The sequence below is a fragment of the Salarias fasciatus genome, chromosome 15 (assembly GCF_902148845.1).
Source record: "Salarias fasciatus chromosome 15, fSalaFa1.1, whole genome shotgun sequence".
In the NCBI taxonomy this organism is placed as follows: Eukaryota; Metazoa; Chordata; class Actinopteri; order Blenniiformes; family Blenniidae; genus Salarias; species Salarias fasciatus.
Genome location: NC_043759.1, coordinates 10,399,193 through 10,417,196, shown reverse-complemented (window position 1 = coordinate 10,417,196; position 18,004 = coordinate 10,399,193). Strand labels below are relative to the sequence as shown.

The 18,004-nt window shown below is 42.4% G+C and overlaps 1 protein-coding gene across 3 annotated transcripts; it reads left to right on the top strand.

The window, feature by feature from the left end:
• Window positions 1–1,510: 1,510 nt before the first annotated feature.
• LOC115402159 (testis development-related protein) lies at window positions 1,511–17,369 on the top strand. Of its 3 annotated transcripts, none has more exons than XM_030110623.1 (5): window positions 1,511–1,647; window positions 3,457–3,562; window positions 8,565–8,621; window positions 14,168–14,283; window positions 15,711–17,369. In XM_030110623.1, exons 2-5 carry the CDS (start codon window positions 3,476–3,478, stop codon window positions 16,144–16,146), a joined length of 696 nt encoding a protein of 231 aa, XP_029966483.1. In that variant the 5' UTR covers window positions 1,511–1,647; window positions 3,457–3,475; the 3' UTR covers window positions 16,147–17,369. The 3 variants fall into 3 exon arrangements, with proteins under 3 accessions (XP_029966483.1, XP_029966484.1, XP_029966482.1); XM_030110624.1 differs by lacking the exon at window positions 1,511–1,647 and adding an exon at window positions 3,126–3,321 and having other exon boundaries at window positions 3,459–3,562; XM_030110622.1 differs by lacking the exon at window positions 1,511–1,647 and having other exon boundaries at window positions 3,127–3,562.
• Window positions 17,370–18,004: the final 635 nt, after the last annotated feature.

The following is an 18,004-nucleotide window of genomic DNA, read 5'->3' as shown; positions in this document are numbered from 1 at the left end:
TCGGGAACATCCCCACCAGTTTGGCCTGTGAACGTAATTAAAGCTTTAATGTTCGCCGCCGGCCAGCGGGTTCAGATTCGACGGCCTGCCAGTCTCATCAGATCGCTGCCGAGTCACAGTTAATCTCGGCCGGCTCCTTCTGTGTACAGTGTCACCGCCGCGGGAATTAAGTCAAGATGTCGGCGATGTGCAGTCACATGTACGTCTGGTGTGTCCAGGGAGAATATAGACAGAAAGCACTGTGTGTACACACAGTAATGTGATAAAGCATCCTGTTCTTTCATCCAGTTTTTAACTGCTCAAGCTTTTTTGTCACTAATTTTGGTAACACTTTACTTGAAGCCCCCCTGCATAACACATTATAAGTACATTCATAAAGCATTATAATGCCATTATAACATGTGTAGCTGTAGTTATAAACATTCATAGATGATCACAATGCCAGGACCAAACCCTAACCCTAACCCTAACCCTAACCCTAACCTTAATCCTATGCTGTATACTGCTGTATAGTGAGTTATAAAGCATTGTGATCATGTATTAGTGTTTATAACTACTTATAATGTGTTATAAAGAGGGGCTTCAAGTAAAGTGTTACCCTAATTTTAAATACTTGCAAATCAAACTCTCACTGTGAATTGCTCATAGATGTGAATAGGAGTGTGTGTTTGCCCTGCGATGCCTTTTCCCATAGTCAGCTGGGATCAGATCCACGGTCCTACGCTGGATAAAGTGATCTAGAAGATGGATGGGATGCATCAAAACAAACAAACAAACAGAACTGTGAGTCCAGCTGACAGCGTGCCAGAAGAAGCTCCAGGTCCAGCAGCTCTAAGCTGTGCTGTACATCTGGCAGCGCACGAGACGTTAACGGCAGGTGGGTTAATCCCAGCGGCGTCCTGCCGTGACCCCGTCGGACCTGACCTACTGTCCCGACGATCACAGCAGCTGACGCACGAGTGACTCACTGTACGGACTGTCGCCAACAAACGGCATCTGAGTTGTGTACATGTCCTCTAAATCCACTGAAAAAAACATTAAATACACAATTTTTGACTCACAATTTGTTTGCAGCAACAGTGATCAGGATAAGATGGGGAACCGAACCAACAACCTGTGAAAGAAATATCATTCACTTTATCAACCGAGGAAACCAGAATCATGGGATACTGGGATTCTGTGGGAAAGTATTTCAAAGATCATTTCCCGAAAGAGCAGCTGACACTGTGATGACCCTCAGGGTCGGAGGTGACGGGTCGGCCTGCAGACGTGTGATGGACACGTCCGAACAGTGTGTCAGCTATCACTTACAGAGCACACACACTCTTTACTGCTGCAGTTCACGGAAATAAAAATCCTTGCTGCCTCGGTTCTGTAGAAATTGTTCCGCTTTGTTCCTCCTGTGATAAAACTACAGCAGCTTTAAACCTCAGATTACACACTGCGCTGCTCCGCACCTTGTCCGATTAAAAAAATGTTCTTTTCCCGGCAGAAAAGAAAGAAAACTCAGAAATAATAGCTGCTTTGTCTAAAATGAAAACATTTGCTTTTCCTGTAAGCTCTTGCATGTCCTGTAACCTACATTCCCGCCTGACTTACAGTATAATGTGGACATTGAAACAGGAATTCAAGGGTCTTTGAATCAGGTGAGCGGTCTTAACCGGAGTTAAACCGCGGCTATTTAAAGAGGTCAGCGCTGCAACATAATGTGTTATTTGTTTCCTCTGGCGTCAATGGGCTTTGAGGGAGAGAGAGAGAGAGAGAGAGAGAGAGAGAGAGAGAGACTGAGGAGGAAATAAAGAGAGGGAGAGAGATTTATTCCCCAAATGACTACGGAAGTTTGTATTTTTATACTGCAAACACGTTCTGTAAATATGAGACCAGAACCTGGAAAATAACTTGTGTATGCGCATGATTGTGCCTGTGTGTGCATGTGTGTGTGTGTGTGTTGAATATAAATTTAAAATTAAAAAGCCTTTAACCCATTAAGGACACTCTGATCTCAAACTGAAAAACACTTTGTTCTAAGTGTGGTTAATTGTAAAAAAAAAAAACCAAACAAACAAAAAAACAAACATGCTGTAGACTTTGGTTGCTGCTATTATTATGACTTTTGCCTTTTAATTTGGACTTGTGATTATACAAGAAGCACATGAATAAAACCTTTTTGCTCAGTTTTTAAGTGTGGAGAATCATAATTTCAGAAATGGTATAAAGAAACGACCCAAAGAGATTCAGCAACGAGATGAAGTTCCTTGTTGGAACAGATAACAGTTCAGGTTCCCACCTCTGCTCACTTCCAGTTTTCTCTTGACTGGTTAAACCTATAGAAAATAACGAAATGTGATCTATTGTGATGACAAACAATGCTGTGTGGCAGCAATGTAGCAACACTACTTCAGGTAATAATTTATGGAAATGTGGATATTTTTTAAATATCTTCTTATTCGTATGGGTACACCATGAATACCGGACGTGCTCCAACCCACGCCTTCACCTCATCAAGGCAAGAAGGAGAGACTCAGGAGGAGCGTGTTCCCTACTGTGAACTCTGACCTCCAGTCACAGACAGAGACACACGTCTGTCGGTACCGCAGTGTTGCACATAACACAAACTGCACTTTCTCTATGGATGCACGTTCTCACTTTTACACACCCACCGCTTTTTGCCCTGTGTGCACAGAATGAATGTGTCCATTTTTTGCTTCTTTTATGCTTTATTTTTAACTATTTGTGTGTTTTTCTAATATTGCTTGTGTTTTTCTTTTATAGTCCACAATTTTTTTTTGTTTATTTTGTCATTTTTTTTCTTGTTCATGGTGGGCAAAGCTGCATTTCTCTGCCAAATGTGAATGTGTATGTGACAAATGAAAAAAAAAATCAAGTGTAATCTATTACAGATGTGCGTAAAGCGATGGGAGGCATTTTACAATCAGATCACATTTAAATTTGAATGTAGAAAACTTGCATTGAGCTTTGAAGTGTGGCTGAATGCTTGCATTGGCTGGAGATGAGAAGTTTGACCCCTTCCTCTTTCTGCCATGGCAACTTCGAGGAACTGTAAAGGGGGGCATCATGGGAGGAGCGACCGTCTGAGGTCCAGGTGGTCCGGCCTGCGTAAATACGCACGAAGCGCGCATACACAAGCACACACACACACACACACACACACACACACACACATACAAAAAGACCTCTTACGAAACGAAATGCGAGCGTCATCCGGCTCCTGGTACCCCGATGAATGAGTTGTTTTCAGAGAAACCCCTCCGGATTTGCGCCTGGAGAAAATAACCTGACGGAGTTGAACGCGCCTCGGTGCGTCGCTGCGATCGCTCCGGAGAGAAAACCCGAACCAAGAAGAGCGGGTTAACTTTTATCATTTCTTTTTAAAGAAATCCTGTTGCCTTCTTCTTCTCCTTTTTTCTTTTATTATTATTATTTTTTTTTTTTTATTGGGGCGATCAGCGGAAGAATGTTCAAGAAAACCAAGAGTAAAGTGCTGGTGGATTACGCGTCGGAGGAGGACGACATGTCCTGGCACCATCATCACTCCTACAAGGTACAGAGACGGACACACACCGACAACACTGGCTGGCAGCACTCTTAACGTGCGGCTAAAATTCACCCTTTTGGTGCTCTTGTTTAGTTCATTTAATTCGAAGTACTTACAATTAAATAAATGTGTTGGCAAATAAAAGTAAGATCTCAAAGTATCTTTCATCTGGAGAACTTTTTGTGTGTTCTAATAAGGAAATCAGTCTCCTTGATGCTGATAAGCAGGTGGAGGAAGAGGACAAATGCTCTCAGTCAAGTCAGCTGTGAGGGAGACTGGCAGGAAATAGTGAGAGGCTAAAGATTAGATTCAGACATTTAAAAACAAGAAAAGGAAAAGAGAATGTAGGTTTTGTTCTTATTGAAAACCAACAAATAAACAAAACCTTGGTCTTTCAGATTAATCTGTAATGGTTCAAAAACAATAATAATCTAAACAGGATTACAGCAAAATGGTAGAAATTATGTGGAATCTGAGATATGAACAAGCATCACACTCTGTTTGGGGTCAACTTGCTGTTTTTAAAGGTCATAAACTCTTGTCAGAGTCATGAATATGAAGATGAAGATGATGGAGGATTATTTTCTGTCTCTTCCTACCTCACCTGTTCATACGCCTATTCTTGTGTTGGTAAAGCTGTGTGTAAATTTGCTGGGAGGGCAGTAGGTGTGTGTGTGTGTGTGTGCGTGTGTTTCTCAGGTTTAAGAGTATCTGCACTTGGAAGCAGCTGGAATCAGTCATAGTCTCTCTCTCTCACACACACACACACGCTCAGTCTCGTATTTCTATCCTTGTGGGGACCTTCCATTGACTCCCATTCATGTCTAGCCCCTAACCCTGACCCTTACCCTAACCCTAACCCACACCACAACAAAGCGTAGCCCTAAAGAAATGTTTTTGCACTTTTACTTTTTTCAGTAACAACAACATGGTCAAGAAAACACTGTTTCTCCTACTTAGGACCAGAAAAAGGTCCCCACAAGGCACGTCGTTCCACGTTTTGCTATCCTTGTGGGGACATTTGGCCCCAACAAGGATAGAAATACGAGAACACACACACACACACACACACACACACACACACACACACACACACACACACACACACACTGTTTATCTCAGCGTTGAGAGGAGATTTTTGCAGTTTTTCACGCACATTCTTAGAATTTCAGTTCTTTCCTTTTTTATCTTAAAGCTTTGAGAACTCAGTTTGTTTTGTCCCCAAAATAACATGTTGTTCACGTGTTTGTATTATCTAATCAGCTGTGTGTCATCCAAACTTTTTTAAACGGCACATTCAAGGTTTTTTTTTTTTGGTCAGTGTTATGGCTTGAATAAGGAATGAGGAGTGGATCACATCTGTAGTTCACAATGTGATATTTAGGGCAATTTCTCAAGTACCAGAGTTTATAGCACAAGGAATTATTCAAAATATTGAAGGAACTAAGGAAGTTCGAAAGATCAACTAAATTTGTTTCCCAGTGTTTCTTTTCTTTTTTTTAATAAATCAGTTGTTGTGATAAAGTTGTGATAAACTGTTGCAGCGTGCTGGATTTCTGAGTTCTTCCTGACTTTCCTGGGAAACATCCCTTGTGGTCTCCTCTCTGAACCTGCTTCAAGTTCACTGTGTCTCTCTGCTCTCAGGAGCGCCAGCGCAACTGTGTTGATAAGAAAAACCAATTTCAGATCAGAGCAGCAACCTCTTCCTTAGATTCCCTGGGAAAGTCACAAGAGAAGTCTCCCCGAGTCACCATGGCAGTAAAGCGGGTCCGGGGGTCAGAGGGTCGGCTCATAAAACGCCGTAAACACGGCGAAGAGGCAGCGCCGACCCGGCCGCCTTACAGGATGAAGCCAGGATGAAAGTTATTATAGCACAATCTGGGAATGCGGGGTTTTTCCTTCCCCTTATTCAGACCGGAGTCGCTGCACTGTCTGATTTGCCTCACGCTGAGCGGGCGGACGGGAGACGTGCGGCATTCTTGTGTCGTGATCACATTGCAGTGGTACCTGTTAGGAGGCTGTGGGGTTTCCAAAGGTCAAACGTGTCAGACTGGATAAGAACAAGAACCCTCAGTCCCACAAATTAAGGATTAAAAGAAAATTAATTGATCAAAACATCAGTATTATTGCATTACCAATAAAAATGATGGTGATACCGTAACCTTTCAGTTGTTTTGACCATCCAGGGACGTGTCAGTAGTTTTCCTAAAGAAGAGCACATAACTGAAAACTACTCAGAACCGCCGCGGTCTGGTCTGTTGGCTCCTGTGCAACTGAGCTGATGAGGGTAAAGTGTCTCGCTCGGGGGGGAGATTTCAAATCCTGTTCTTCTACTTCATGCACCAGCATTCACATGGTCTCAAACATATTAATTCCCCCCCACTGTCCATCCGGCCCCTTCTGCTTATTTGTCCGAAGCACTTTATTTCCCTCAGTCGTGGTATCTTTCTTCTGCATTCGGGTTCAGTGGCTAAACTGGCGTCTTGAGCCCCTTGTTGTGAGTTCAAACTGTACATCAGAGACCAGGAGACAGAGAGGAATAAAGGGATAAGACATCTAAAGAAGCAGAGGTAAGATGGGAGGAAAAAGGGGGGGAAAGGAGGAGAGGAACAAAAAAAGAAACTAAAGTCAGTATACTGTTAGTCATGCTCTGGGGCAACCGAGGGCCCTGTGCCTGCTTGCTTCCTCATCACTCACTCACTTTTGAAGTTCGGGCTGCAAATAACAGTGAGTGTGCAGAAGGTGTGTGCGCTTGTTTGTTTGCGGCGTACGGTCCTACCGCACCTGAATCCAGAAATAAAGCCGCTCTAATTCCGCCACTTTGTGAAGTGGGATCATGAAAGCAAGCAGCAGTTCTGAGAAAAATGTCTGCCGGCCTCACATCTACCTCACGCAGCCATAAGGAGGATAAGCAGGCTTAAGTGGTCCTGAGTACCAGCTGGGGGGGGGAGGGGGAGTTTGTGTGGAAATCAAACTTTGGGTTTTGTCTCAGAAGTTAAAATCAGAACCATGAAACCACAAAATGGATTTTTTTTTTTCCTACTGGTTTGTAATGTGACCTGGAAAGATCAGATATTGTGAAATTTAATCAAGCAAAATGTGTTCACATGATGAAATCTGAGCTGTAATCATGAGCAGTCAAGTGAGAAAACGTCTGTTTATTATTTTAATCTTTAGAGAATAGCTTTTTGGGAATTAAGTAGTCTATTTCACTTTTCTTTAATGCCACATTCATTAAAAAAAAAACATGCATTTGTGGGATTAACCTGTGAGAAATCTGCCACATTACTGAGTTTTCAGGCTAACTTTAAAGATAAAGATAATCCATGTCGAGAGTGTGGAGAGAGAGAGAGAGAGAGAGAGAGAGAGAGAGAGAGAGAGAGAGAGAGAGAGAGAGAGAGACCCCCCGGGGTGAGAAATAAGACCCCCTGCTCCTAAACTCCCCTTCAATCTGACTCTCCTCCCTTCACTCTCCCTTGGTTTTAAAGCTCTTAGTGCTTTTGCAGTAACAGTAGCCAGTGATCAGTGTGTGTGTGTGTGTGTGTGTGTGTGTGTGTGTGTGTGTGTGTGTGTGTGTGTGTGTGTGTGTGTGTGCCTTTGATCAGTTCAGGTGGCGGAGACCCAGCAGGCTTTGCTGAGACACGTCCAGCAGCCACTATTTCTCCTCCTCCCTCTCATGGAGTCATTAGATCTTCGAAGTTCCTCCAGCTTTGATCACTTTCCAGGAACTCTGATTCGTGGATCCTTCAGGCTCGATCTGACGACTTCAGCTGTCTTCATGTGACTTAATGTCTTTAAGTCTTTGCAAGCACGGGGCAAAAAAATCTTTAAAGGCAAACAGCATTGAAGACCGGGGATCCCAAGGCTGCAGAACAGAGAACTTAAAAGTCTGAAGGAACAAGACAAATGCTGCAGTCAGAGTGCAGCTGGATGTTCGGGCTCCAGCAGATACAGGTTCAGGTTTCAGGTCATGGTGGCTGAAATGCAACGGCATGGAACAACACTTCTGATCCGACAGGGAAGAGCTGGAAATGTGTGTTTAAATCAGTGAGGCGGTTGTTACTTAAGGCGTTTGAGAGACATCATTCTTAGCATCATCTTTACTTCTTCAGCGCTTCCTCTGACTCGTCATCATTGGACTATGAGTAACTTTGTGTTTGGTTTTGTGTAACTGTGTGGTTACAGCTCCTGAAGCAGCCATCGTAGAGTGGAGGATAAAATTTAAAGCAAATATGCAGATGAAACTACAAACATTGCAACATATATCTGAATAATATGAAACATTTCTGCGGTCGAAGTCATTTCAGGGCTCGAGTATTGAAGATAGACTGTACAAGTCTCATGTAAGTGAAGTTCAATGCACGACAAAAGTAGCTCAAATTCAAAATATGTTCCAGATCTGCACCTTTGAGTTATGTTTTTTAGGTTTTTCTGTTGTTTGTAGTCTTATTGGAAGTGGAGAGCTGACAAAAATCTTCATGTAACATGATAAAAATCTGTAACACAAATATTATACAAAAGATGTATTTAAAAAAAAAAAAAAGCTGATGACTGATTCACAATGGAACCAAAATAGCTGTGTCAAATCCAAATAGTGCAGCACACTATTAATGTAGTGGGTCATGGGTTTGTTTTCTCTGTCCTTTGTTTCAATCGGCCCTCTGAGCTCAGTGGTTTCCCCTCATCTCCCCTCATCCTCCATCCATCCATCCCTCCATCCCGCCCTCCAAACACAGCCTGTTTATGTTACAGCGCCAAAGCGTCTTTCACAGGAAGAGATACGCACACTCCACATGCTTCACGCACACACACACACACACACACACACACAAACACACACAAGATCCCTGCAAAAAGGAAAGTGCGGTTGGAACGAGTGTTTGTGTTCAGGAGCAGCTACTGATGGTAACTCATTCTGTGTGTGTGTGTGTGTGTGTGTGTGTGTGTGTGTGTGTGTGTGTGTGTGTGTGTGTGTGTGTGTGTGTGTGTGTGTGTGTTTCTACCTCAGGACAAAGACATAGAAGGAGAGGAAGAGAATGAGGAAGCTGTCACTGCGGTATCCAAGGTAAACAGTAACTTCACAACTATTCAGATGTACTACCCGCATACAGAATGATCACGCACACACACACACACACATATACACACGAGCACGATTGTACAGCTTTAACTCTGACAGACCTTAAAGACTTGGCTCCATCCAGCACAGTCTGATCTGGTCTCACACCTAAACTCTCTCATAACACATGAATAAACTCACAACGGCCCATGTATAACATGCAAACACAAAGAAAGCCCCCATCAACCAGCAGTTCCTCCTGGTTTTTTTTTTTTTTTTTCAGAACTACAGCCTGTTTGGCAGTGCAGCACAGGGGTCAGCAGCCTGCTGAGCCTGCAGTGTTTATCTGTAAACACACCAGCCTTCAGCCATTGTCTCTTATCCTGAAGCTTATCACTGCAGAACTGTCCGGTTTGTTTTGCAGCAATGTGTGTGTTTTTACTGTTATCTTAATTCTTTATCCCAAGACAAGCAGCAGCTAAGAAATGAAGTCATTCTGGAACTTTCGTGGATTTTTCTTGTCACCGTTTGTACTTACAAGGACTGCAGACAAAATGTTCTCGGATAGTGTTTGTTTATGGAGATAATTTTGTGTCTTTATTATTCAATCAATCAAAAAAGGTTTTGCAAACAAAAAAGAGAGTTGAGACCAAAAAACATAAAGTTGCAATCAAAAAATAAAAGTTCAATCAAATAGAATAAATCTGAGAACAAAATTATTTAAGTGGCAACCCCACCAAATTTTTTTGACATCAAAACAGAAAAAAACTTTGGTTTTGAATTGTGAAGTTTTGCTTGCAAGCTCAAAAGTTTTGGTTTTGAATTAAAAAGTTTTGGTTGCAAATTCAAAAGTTTTGGTTACGAATCCAAAAGTTTTGGTTGCGAATCCAAAAGTTTTGCTTGCGAATCTGACTGAACCCAATGGGCGGGGCCAACACTAGTGGAAGAGAGAAGAGCTCCTATTGGTCGCTTTGACCTCGCTCCTCCACCGCCTGTCTCCGCGCTGTTGCTGCTGCTTCCGCATTGGTAAAGGCCAGTAGACATTAGAGGATTATTGGCAGTTATCCATGCCCGAACCATGGGCCGAATTTTGTCCCGGTTTTCTCCTCCCGAATGATGCCAAAGGTCTGATTGTCAGGAGTATGTAAATGAGTTCGGGTCCGATCTTCCTGTAGTGTGCGGTGTGTTCCGAGAGGTTTTTTTTTTTTTTTTTTTCCAATCGGAGCCGCTCGGGAGGCATTGGAAGCCGAGATCGAAGATAATGAACATGTTTAATATTTCCGATCGCAAATCCTGTGGTGTGCGGTGCCCTGCTAGACGATCAGCTCAGAGCCGACCTGTCCACACCCTCAGAATAAAGCTCCCTGATCGGCCGAACAGTTCCGTTTTACTGAGGTGTTGAAAAAAAAATCCCCTCTCAGCTGTCAGAGCTGGAGACATGAATATATGTCTTTGAAATATATTCACTATATGACAGTGAAACAGAAAAGCTCAGTAGTGCAGAAAACGAGAGGTTATTCCTCAATAACTGTATCGCTCCTGGATGAACTGTATTTCATTCAGACCCAAACCCAGATCTGGTTCACTCATCTGCATCTCGCCAGTCCTGCAATAATCCCAATGTTTCAGTTCATCTCCATTATTAACCATCACGAAAGAATTGCAAAAACAACTTTCTGAGGACTTGGACGTATAATGAAACTTTTTCCTAATCAATGCATTTTAATTCTGGTCTAAACCATTAAATCTGGGGACAAAAAATGATGATTTTTTTTAAAAAGTAGCTTGTCCGTCACAGATTGCGATAACTTATTTCTATGCTGTTTCTCTCTGGAGTGAAACGTAAAAAAAAGAAATAAACACACATGAATGAGCTAAATTATTATCAAATAAGGGGTAAATGATAAGAAAATGATGTCAAACTACGTATGTTCCCCTCGTCTATACTAGAACATTTAAACTTTCTGACAGTAAACACTCCGTGCTGCGCGCGCACGGGGGGGGGGGGGGGGGGGGGGGGGGGTGTGCTCTGAAAGAACGGAGCCGATATGAATGAATGACGTGAGGGAATAAGCTCTCCGCTTATTATTAATAGTGGAGATGAATGTAAACACAGGACTGAAGGGAAAACGCTCAAAATCAAGTTTGACTCCGCGAGATTTTGAAGAGCGAGGAGCCGATTCTCTAATGAAGAATCTTCTAGTGTGTTCCACAGGACACCGCACGCTAGAAGATCAGGAGAGGAAGTTCTGGTGCGATCTGTCCTCTGTTGTCTTCTAGTGTGTGGTCTCTGAATCGGGGAAGATTGAAAAAAGCCTGCAATATCTACTGGCCTTTACCGAATGCGGAAGCAGCAGCAACAGCGCGGAGACAGGCGGTGGAGGAGCGAGGTCAAAGCGACCAATAGGAGCTCTTCTCTCTTCCACTAGTGTTGGCCCCGCCCATTGGGTTCAGTCAGATTCGCAAGCAAAACTTTTGGATTCGCAACCAAAACTTTTGGATTCGTAACCAAAACTTTTGGATTCGTAACCAAAACTTTTGAATTTGCAACCAAAACTTTTTAATTCAAAACCAAAACTTTTGAGCTTGCAAGCAAAACTTCACAATTCAAAACCAAAGTTTTTTTCTGTTTTGATGTCAAAAAAATTTGGTGGGGTTGCCACTTAAATAATTTTGTTCTCAGATTTATTCTATTTGATTGAACTTTTATTTTTTGATTGCAACTTTATGTTTTTTGGTCTCAACTCTCTTTTTTGTTTGCAAAACCTTTTTTGATTGATTGAATAATAAAGACACAAAATTATCTCCATATTTGTTTTGTTGTTGTTGTTTTTTTCCAACTCATTTTTGCGTGACATTTGGAATTTTCTTACTCAGTTTACCTTTACAGTATCACACAAATATGTTCATAATGAGTTTAAGAAAACATATAGCAAGTAAGAAGTAACAATATTAAAACAATATGACAATTTTAGGTCAACAAAGTATTTGGAAATAACTTCTGAATGAAAAAAAACTATTGAAAACAACACTGATATCAGTATAAGGACTGTTGTAAACATGCATTTTACTTTGCAGACAGTGCATTTTATTCACCCAAATGTTTGTAAACACACTCACAATTTTATTGACTGTATTTATTTCCATGTTTTGCTTTTGTTAAGTAAAACAAGCTGTGTGAAGCAGTTTACAGACTGCTGATATTTCAGTTTCTAGTGTTTTTTTCCAGTGATTCCACGGGGGTCACAGAACTCCACAAGTGTCTAACATCATGTTTCCCGAAATAAAGAGCAAAAAATAGGCGAGTATAAAAATATACTTTATGTAAGCACTCTTCAGTTCTAATGTAAACTGAACCTCTGCTCAAACATCTTTATCTGAAATTTAGGAAAGAACTGTCATTATTAAAGTCAAAAGCTTGTAAAACAGATATTTCTGTAATCACAAGTCAAGCAAAAAAAATCACATATTTATGCTTTTCAATAGCTTGTCATGCTGCGGTGACTTTATGCAAGCGTAAACGTTTTATTCAAACAGCAGAACACATGACTTCATGATAACACGTCACTGCAGTCGGCATTAATCAGGAGGACCTCATACACTAAATACAGCGAGTTACTGATGAATCCCTCTTAGTGCCGACTCGGCACGTTTCAGAGACTCAGCTGTGTCGTCATCCCCGTCAAACCTCGTGCGGGTTTGTGGGGATAATCGCCTCTTGTCACTCTGCTCATGAAAGATTCGTATCGTTTTATAATCCGTGCTGACAGCAGGTCTGAGCTCAAAGGTGAGGTCGTCTCTGACCTTTGGCGTGGAAGGCGTACAGGCGACGCATTGTCCGTGAACTCTGGCGAGCTGCGCGCTTTATGTATGGCGGCCTCGTTTCGCAGGACATGCTTTTATGACCCGTCCTGTTTGTGAAGACGGGTGGCCCGGGCTGAAGAAGGGAAGGAAACGCGGCATTCTTTCGAGGAGCTGGACATTTCGGACTGGAACAATTACTGTGGAAGAAAAACAAAGCTGAAAATAGCCGCGACCTGCTTGAACACTATGAAAGGCTGCGATTCTTTCACACTCTGTTGTTTCATGCTCATATTAGGACACATAAACATAGACATGAAGTCCTGGAGGAAAAGGCTGATTTCAGTCTGGACTGCTGCATTTTCTTTTATATTATTCACTGAAATTAAGAAGTATTTCTTTTAGGAAAATGATTTGAACCATCATTAAGGATGCTGCAAACTGATGTCAAGTTGTACTGTAATTTCCAAAACAGCAAAGCTTCCAACTCGGAGGTGCAGCTTAGAGAATATAAACTAAATAAGAGTTCTATTGTTCTACGTGAAACTGTAGGCAGAGCTCCCGAACGCAGCGAGCCGGAGCTGCTTGGTTTACCTCTCTGCTGGTCACTGAGCAGCTATGGATCTGGTTGCCTCCAGGTTAATGCTTTTGAGAGTAATGAATAGACAGGCCTGTGTATCTTCAGGCATACACACATGGAGTTCATCGACATGCACGCACGCACACACACACACACACACACAAACACACACTTACATAAAGACTCCATCTCTGGTTTCTGTTCTACAAATGTTGAAGTGCGGTAAATTTGATCCATTCACACTTGACAGCACATTGAAAGTCGGAGCTGGAGGGATACAGATAGCAAGGCTGAAAGTGAGCTGAAGGGATAATAATGTACTTTAAGATACTTATTTGCGATATACAATATGACAGGTTCATTTTATTTCACTTCAAATAATTAGAAAATGACAAAAATCCAAAATATTTGCTGGGTGGAATGCATGTCTGTCTGTCAGTGTTTGATCTAAAGTGTGATGTCGTGAAGTTCAGTTCCACATCTGCTGTCGAATCCTGTTGTATATGTTCCTGTTTGCTTTGAGGTGCGTTCCTGTTTGGTTTGTTTGGTTGTTTGCTTGTTGTCGTCGGTGCTGGGGCGACTCCCGGACAGATCCGCATTCTAAGCTACACACACACACACACACACACACACACACACACACACACACACACACACACACACACACACGTTTGAACTGAGTTCCTTCATGAGCAGAAATACAGAAACAAAACAGGCAGTTCACCAGGGTTAAACACCTTAATCAAACACTGCCGTGCACACCGAGGATCAGCATGGAGCGAAGGCAGGCACGGATGTGAGGAGGAGTAAATGTTATAACCTTGACAGTTGACATTGGGAATTCTTCCCAGCAGAGGAAGGAAGCCAAAACTTCGCTGTGTAATCACCGAGGACGGTTGTATCTGGACTCGGTGCAAAGCTGTGAGTGCTGGGAGGAATTCTGATGTGATGGGAGAGACTGAAAGTTTCACAGGGAGTGAAGTCTCCCACTGGAATGTGTCAAACACTGCAGCCAAGTCCGTCCTACTCCAGAATGGAAATGTTTGGAGCAACAAAAATCATTGCATAAAATCTCCCCGTCAGTCACACAAAACATGAAGCCAACGACAGGAATCTTTTCAGAGCTGTAATCCAAAACCTGATGCCCTCCTGTCTGTTGACTTTCTGTCAGGAGGCCAAGGTGAAGAAGATCATGTCCAAGAAAGAGAGGAGGGAGAAGAAGATGTTCTCCTCTAAAGACGACGAGCACTTCCTGTTGACTGGAGTGAAGCTGACTGACCGCAGGGGGTGAGGTTAAACACAACCAACAACCGTATCGGAACAGGTTATTGTTGATGTGCCACTCTGTACTGAGATGGATGTAAACTGATTTTATCAATGTTGTAAACATGATGCCAGTTTGAATGAATAACAACCACATTTTATTCAACAAGGTCAACACTTTTACCATTTACATATATTTTGAAATAATTTAACCATGAATTGCTGACTAAAGCCAAGTATTTGTTTTAAGCTCCTTACTGCTGTGTACATTATTGCGACAGCACTGTTAAATATCCTTGTCTTTATTCAAGTCGTGGTCCTAATCAAGCAGTTTCTTCATTTCTTTGATGAGCTTCATTTTGCTTGATGGATGAGCAACTAAACTTCATAACATCAGGGGAAAGCTGAGAGAGTCTTGTGAGAAGAACATGCAGACCACAAATGTTGACCAAACTCTGCTGGGAGGTAAATTAATGTATCAGTTTCATGTAATTCTAAATTAAATTTGTGGTCCGTTTACATTTTTTTCTGACATTTTTGTGTCTTGGACACAACCCAGAGCAATCTGGAATTTAGGAGTTTTGTAGAGACCAGTTCTATATTGATTTATATCGAGAACTATGTAACACGCACGGTTTGTTTTCAAAGTAATCACACGCATTCTATTTGGGAAACAATTCAGACATAAACAGGTGTTGATAAGACACGTCTACACATGTAGATACACATCTAGAATGGTCTGGTTCAGCTGCTCCTTTCTGGGATTGTCAAAGCAGATCGCGTGATCCACGTATTTGATTTGGCTCACATTTGACTCTGAACGCCCTTTCTGACGCAACATGAACAGGAAAAGGTTGAGGACCTCAAAGACCCAAACCACTCCAGTCAATGAACCTTTAATGATCTGCCTCCCAGCCTCATGGCTACTGCTGCACAAAATGACTTTTATTTGTTATTAACAGGCTCAAAGTTTCTTCGTGTAGGACACGTTTACAGAAATGATCACAGTAATGGCCTCTAACCAGGCGAGCAGCGGTTCAGGCGTTGTTAATGAGATGCAATCTGTCGCCTTTCGTGGAGAAGTGTGTGAAGCCAAAACATTTACGCTCCCGACTTAGAAATAATAGAGTGGAATCCGACCACTTGTATTTGTTTACATGTTGGACTGAGCTTCGGCTGCGAGCTGCTAATAACTCTCTCAGGCCCCTCGAGGAAGTACAGCATGTACGAGGAGGAAAAGCTTAATTAATCTCTCGGCTGTGACAAACAGCCGGGAATTCCGATATAATGATCCCCCGTACGGGGCAGGCCTCGGTCCTCAGCGTGGAGACGCTGGTCCCCCTTCCCCACCCGGCCGTCGTGAGTGGTCCCGTCAGCCGCTGATGAACGACTGGCTCCGAGCGCCCGGTGTTAAGTCTGCGCCTCTCCCCCTGCTCTTTGTCTCTGCACAGGTCTCACAAGAAAATCAAGGACGAAGAGAAGGAGAAGAAAGACAAGCCAGAGAAGGGCCTCTGCTTCTGGGAGAGCGTCACTATGACCATGAGGCAAATCTCACCTGCCAAAAAACTGGAGAAGATGGAGGGCTGGGAGCCCCCCCACCTGGAGAACTTAACGGAGACCGTGACTGACGAGCCCCTGGTGGAGAGGAGCCAGAAGGTGGACTTGGCGGTGTCGTTACCTGACTCTCTGAGCGTCCCGCTGGAACTGGCCTCGTGGGGGGGCCGGGGTCTGGAGGAGGACTCCTCCCGCTACGCTAACCTGTCGGACTCCAACGATCCGGCAGCCGCCGTCAGGTGGACGGCGCGGGCCAAAGTCAGGCTGGCCGGCATCAGCAGGATGAGCAGAGGGATCGTGTCCGAGAGCAGCGCCTGGGAGGGGTTTAAATAGTGTCATCTGCCCCCCCCCCCCCCCCCCTTCCCCCTGTACTATCAATAAAGAGGCTGACGACCTGAACCAAAAACATGCCTGTCTGAGTGTCAAGCTGAGCTTTAGAGAATCAATACAACTCTAAATTTCATCAAGTGATGAGCTACTGTACTACTTAAACTGTGATTCCCACTGGGCTGTCGATCAGATATTTAAAAGTCAGAGAACAGATGCATTATTATGGTTGTTTTGTTGCTCTTATTTTTGGGGACTGAATGAAGAATACGAAAACCTGCTGCTGAGTCGTTATTGTTTAGCTCTTCCTCTCCACCATGCACATTGTTTGGATCAAAATTACTCCATTTAAACATAAAACAGCAGTAAAAAAATACGATAAATAGAATTATATTACCTTGAATTTTGACCCAACAAATGTTAATTATTAGTCTTGAGGGTCAGTTTTATCCTGCATCCGTTGGGATGGATTGATTTTTGGTTCAGCAGTGCTCAGGCATGATCAGCTGTGCTTTTATATCTCACTGACCATGGACCAGGTTTTAAAGGCAGAATATGACCAGTGAGTGAGACTTCAGGATGATGTGTCTTTAATGGGCTGTGTAATCATGGAGCAGCTCATGAAACGTATTTTGATCTAAATTAAAGCTGATATGAAGGTAGAGTGACAGCTGGCGCTGCAAAGAAGATTCAAGTGTCGTTAATATGATTAAATTTCATAGAAAATATGTACAAAAATACTTTATGATGGAAAATTGATATATGATGATGATAATACTTACATGTACCAGTACAGTGCCTTGTTTCAATACAAAACATCTGCTAAGCTCCTCAAAGGAGTTTTTGGTTCATGCAGGTTCAGGGTCTCTCCTGGTTTCCAGTGAGGAAACCAAAGTCTCAGGATGACGTTACCTGCACCAGCAGGAGCATCAGAAGGCTTTTACCATCAAGCAGATGACTTGTTAAAACCTTGTTCTTATCACTATGATGAATCGTATGCAGTCGGGACAAAATGTAGTTTCTATGATTGTATTTTAGGTCAAATATTTGACACAAGCTGTGTGCGCTGGTTCCTTCTCTTCATTCTGTTTGCTGAATTGAGTTTTGCCGGCCTCATGTTAGCTGCAGGTGAACGAAGACACGATGACTGTGCCCTTATTTTTTTTATTTTTTGTGCACCGGTAGACCGGGTCGCACTTTCTTAAGAATAAAGATCTATTCTGACTCTCTCTTCTCCTTTCAGTGTCTTAGATTCACATAAACATAACGTGATTTACAGCAGTACCAGACAGATATTTCACTCCGGTGGTCAGAACAGTTGCTTCACTCAAGCGACTCCTTATCGCCAGCATGAATCTGAAGCTGCCAGTAAACTCTACAAATCTATATGCAAGATGGACTTGTTTGTTAGTTTTTTCTGAGTGATGTTTATTACAACTCATGTGTCTCAGAACAATGTTGACACTTGGCCCATTCTTCATGTTTAGTAATTACTGAGATTGAATCATTGAACACAAGGCCCCCAACACATATTTTGTTTGGCAAAGGGCATTAAGTTTAGAGTGAACTTATTGTAGACAGCCACAGTGATCCAAAAGGAGAAAAAATTAGAATTTCTCTTGCCCTAGTTGTATATATAAAAGATGTATTTTTTTTTTTAAAACACTACTAGAATTCCTGCTTCATTATTTGTCTCTCCTGAAGTTACAATACATTGAGTTATGAAAAAGTATTTTTTTTCTGGAAGAATGTTATAATGAATAATTAATGTTTGCAGATTAAAAAAAAACAGAATTAAAGAATAAAAAAAAAACAGCAATGCAGCACAACTCTAGCAAATACTGAAGCCTCCATCACGATTAAC

Excerpts from the sequence above, each read along its gene's own strand:
- LOC115402159 (XM_030110623.1), top strand. The coding sequence starts at position 3,476 with ATGTTCAAGAAAACCAAGAGTAAAGTGCTGGTGGATTACGCGTCGGAG. Across the intron at positions 8,622-14,167 it reads CTGTCACTGCGGTATCCAAG|GAGGCCAAGGTGAAGAAGAT; the intron begins GTAAACAGTAAC and ends ACTTTCTGTCAG. Across the intron at positions 14,284-15,710 it reads AAGCTGACTGACCGCAGGGG|GTCTCACAAGAAAATCAAGG; the intron begins GTGAGGTTAAAC and ends GTCTCTGCACAG.